The 3884-nt window shown below is 38.1% G+C and overlaps 1 protein-coding gene across 4 annotated transcripts in view; it reads right to left on the bottom strand.

The window, feature by feature from the left end:
• Nucleotides 1-1024: 1024 nt before the first annotated feature.
• asl (argininosuccinate lyase) overlaps nt 1025-3884 on the bottom strand; it is an 11933-nt gene continuing 9073 nt past the window's right edge. For all 4 annotated transcript variants that reach the window (XM_020617990.1, XM_020617992.1, XM_020617991.1 and 1 more), the window contains 2 exons: nt 2019-2125; nt 1025-1863 (listed from right to left, as the gene is read on the bottom strand). In XM_020617990.1, the coding sequence (XP_020473646.1) occupies nt 1719-1863; nt 2019-2125 (252 nt within the window). In that variant the 3' untranslated portion in view covers nt 1025-1718. The remainder of the gene's footprint in view (nt 1864-2018; nt 2126-3884) is intronic.

Here is a 3884-nt window from a genome sequence, read left to right as displayed (position 1 = left end):
GACTTTTCACCACTTTGGCCTGGACTCAGATAACTGATGGTTGGTTTGCTGTGAAGTTTGATACAGACGTTCAAGGATGAATCACCGCTACATCTGTTTATTCCCATTTGCCTCAGCTGTAATTTGTGTTTAGTGCTAATTAGCAAATGTTAGCATGCCAACATGCTAAACTAAGACGGTGAACATTATAGTCGATAAACACTGGTTGTGTTAGCATTGTTAATGTGGGCATGACAGCATGTTAACCAGCTACTGGAGTGTGCAAATGTGTGAAAATGACTCTATAATCTTCTTTTTTGAATTGGTAAATTGTCTGTTGAGCTTCTGGACAGCAACCAGGCTCCATGTGAGTTTTTCAGGGCAACACGTAAAGATAGGGAGCTTTATCTCAGCAGTTCAACACTTAATTAGGAGTCATCTTTATATGAACTCAGATCTGTTTTTCAAAAAGACTGAAGTGTGATGAATATTTAAAATTAGGAGTTTACTTTTTTCTTACAATTAAGGGCCATTCCTTACACATTAACCGCTGTCGTTTCTTTACTCATGTAATGTTGTTCTGATGATTGAACATAGAAGTAAGATTAGATGTTACAGCGATGTGTTCATTTGTTCTAAATGTACATACACAACTTCTTCTCTGTTCTCGATGACCCTCTTTATGTGCTGAATACACTACTGAATCTAATCAACATTTATGAAATTAAAACTGAGAGGAAATGCACTGCCAGACTTGCTATAAAACACAATAAATGGACAGTCCAAACCAGTGAACTTATTGGCACCCCTGTAGGAATGCAAATATTACTTTTTTACACATTAGAAAGTCTCCAGTTAGGCTTTTTAGGGATAATACCAATTGTTGATTTCATGTTAATAGAATCTAAAGTTGATAACTGGTTTTTCTGTTTCTTAAGCTCTTAAGCATTTTCTAGCCATTAGCAGTTTCTATAGACACACAAAAAACACTTGCTTGAAACTTTTCTCTTAAATGTTTCTGTAGAAATAAATGTCTTGCCACACCTCTTCTTTTGTTACACTGTGTGGAGTTCATAAACAGAAAGTGTATCATCTGTGGGGCGGCTGTGACTCAGGAGGGAGAGCGGGTCGTCTCCTAACTGGAAGGTTGGCGGTTTGATTCCCGGCTTCTCCGGTCTAAGTGTTGAAGTGTCTGTGAGCAGGACACTGAACCCCCAGTTGCTCCTGGTAATATCACCAGTGTGTGAACGGGTGAATAGACAAATAGCGTGACAGCGCTTTGAGTGTGCTACAGTGCATAGAAACACTCTATACAAGTGTAAGACCATTAAATTAATTACAGAACTAGAATAATTCACACCTTTTTATGTTATAGCTGCAACTGTGAGCAACTGTCATGTTAAACTGTTCCTTGTCATCAATCAATAAACAAGACAGTGTGTGTCTGTGCGGGTCAACACAGGAAAACACCTGATGAATCAAGCTTTAATAACACTGTTTGAGTAACAATTTGTCAGGTCTTTTGTAAAACCTATGATCTGTGCATGATCAACGGAAACATTCCTGGATAACACATCATTCATCCAATTGTTTTATGTAACTAAAAAGAAGAGTGGAGGATATTTGAAAGGCAACATGGTTGTCAAGTAAAAAGTAAGCCATTTTGACCTAAGTCTGACATTTCATACTTATCTAAATCATGGCAGTAAAGCTGATTCAATTTGTAAAGGTGAAACTGGTCACTGTGCCTGTTTCTTAAGCCAGTTCCTCAGATGTTCCACTTGAACGGTAACGCTACTCTTGGCTGTGCCTCCAGGGGCACTGTACTGCTCCACGCTGCTTCTGTAGTCCCACACCGAGGAGACATCACTCCCAAACAGAGGGCTACAGTGACAGAACAGATACAGAGAAGAAGAAGAAAGTATAGTTTAGAAAGTCATGAGAGAAAACTGAGCAGAAAATACTGAGAGGGAAACTAAAACTTAATCATCTTCCATGATACCAAATTTAGATTGTCTGTGTGAAAAAGAATCAGTCACCTCACAGCACTCAGGTCTTCCTCCATGAGTTGATTCAGGGTGATGTTTTTAGATTCAGCTATAAACACAGCTTTACCAGAGAGACTATGGGCCTCTCTGAATGGCACCTGCAACACAGAATAACCTGAGGTAGAACCTGACAGTAGAACTTTGGAAGCAGATGGCTTCACAGAAGATGCACAGTGAGCTGCAGAGTGACAGGAGTGCCAACAAAATGCCACACTGACTCCTGTGTACACAGGATTAGACAGGAGGTCATAATGATATGGCTGATCGGTGTAGCTGTATCATTTGATGAAAACATGCTGATGCATATGTTTCTTTTGATCAAATTTTCTTTGTAATGACTTCTTGAAAATTATAGCATAATTTGCACAACATTTAGATCAGGGGTGTCAAACTCATTTTCACTGAGAGCCACATTAGCATAATGGTTGCCCTCAAAGGGCCAGATTAACAGTATAAATGTAACTAAATGTAATGTAATTTAAAATCAATTAAACTACTCCTTATCATATTGTTAAATCACTGTTTCTGTATTTATTACTTATTCAAGTTACAAATATTACATATGCATTTGCATAGATGTAAAAATAAATGTTCAGTTTAAGAAACCCACATTACTCCATCAATCAAACTATTCAAGTAAATCAGGAAAATATCAAAAACAAGTTATGATAGTAACTTTATTCAAAACTTTTTTGTCACAGTCAAGGGGGGCAGATCACTGTATCTGTAAGGCATGCTGATATAGATTCTATTGAGATTGATTATGATCAATTATATACCTGTGACTATAGTCTAAGTTCCTACTTGTGTCAACTCTCCTTAAATTAACCTTCATAAAATAAATAACTGTACACATCCTTGATGTTAACAAAGCAAAATAAGTTTCCAAACCACAAAAATAGTCCCTTCTATAACATAAATATGAGTGATATTTAACAAGTAAAAACAAACAGTTAGTTTGATGCCAACCTGATGGTGTATTGTGGTGTTCTGTTTGTGTTTTATGTCTGGTCTTAATTTGTAATTTCATTTAAGTAATTATATTTGTAATACAAAAATGAATTTGTATTTTATTTAGCATTCTCAGAGGTTTAGTCTTGACCATATAAAGAGTTTATGTAACTGTGATCATGATGATCACTTGATCAAACAAATGGCAATGAAGGGGACAGACCCCAGTGGTAGGCAAGAACTATTTAACAGCAAAACAAGACTTATTCAAAGCAGTTAAGGTGAAAATGGAGTTTAGCTCTGAGACAGGGAAAGTCATGTTTTCACTTAACCCGCTTTAACCTGCAGGTTTTAAAATGGTTTTGAATGTTACTACGGTGGCCTGTTAGCTTACAGCACATTTGACTGACAGATTGCGATTTGAAAGTAAACATGCAGAAAGTTGAACTCTGCAGCATTCCGAGCTGTGACGTCATCAGCGACATGGCTTTAATCTTCGTGACGTCACCAGGTCTCGCGCTGCAGCTCACCTAAGAACTGCAGCTTCACAGGCAATCAGACCACTTCTGAACTTCAGTAGAGGTACCACGCTAGTGAGCAAGAGAGTTAATACTCGACAAACAAACGTTTAATAACATCTATTCAGTGAAATACTTCGGTATTCACGTAAAAAGTGATTCTTCCAGTTAAAAAAATGGCAAGTTCTAGTGACAGACCCCAAAACTGTAGAAACAACAGACAAACAGCTCCCAGGAACAAGAACATGAACTGCGAAGCCCTTCATGATGAAATCAGGAGGCTCCAGGGGACGCTGAGCAGGGGCAGAGAGAGTGTTAACTACGAACAGAACTGGAGGATCCAACTTAGCCAAGAGCTAAGCCAGACAAAGGAACAGCTGGCTTACCA

The sequence above is a fragment of the Monopterus albus genome, unplaced genomic scaffold (genome assembly GCF_001952655.1).
Source record: "Monopterus albus unplaced genomic scaffold, M_albus_1.0 scaffold199.1, whole genome shotgun sequence".
NCBI classification, from domain to species: Eukaryota; Metazoa; Chordata; class Actinopteri; order Synbranchiformes; family Synbranchidae; genus Monopterus; species Monopterus albus.
The sequence above is the reverse complement of the archived record's forward strand: the minus strand, read 5'-3'. Positions and strand labels throughout refer to the sequence as shown.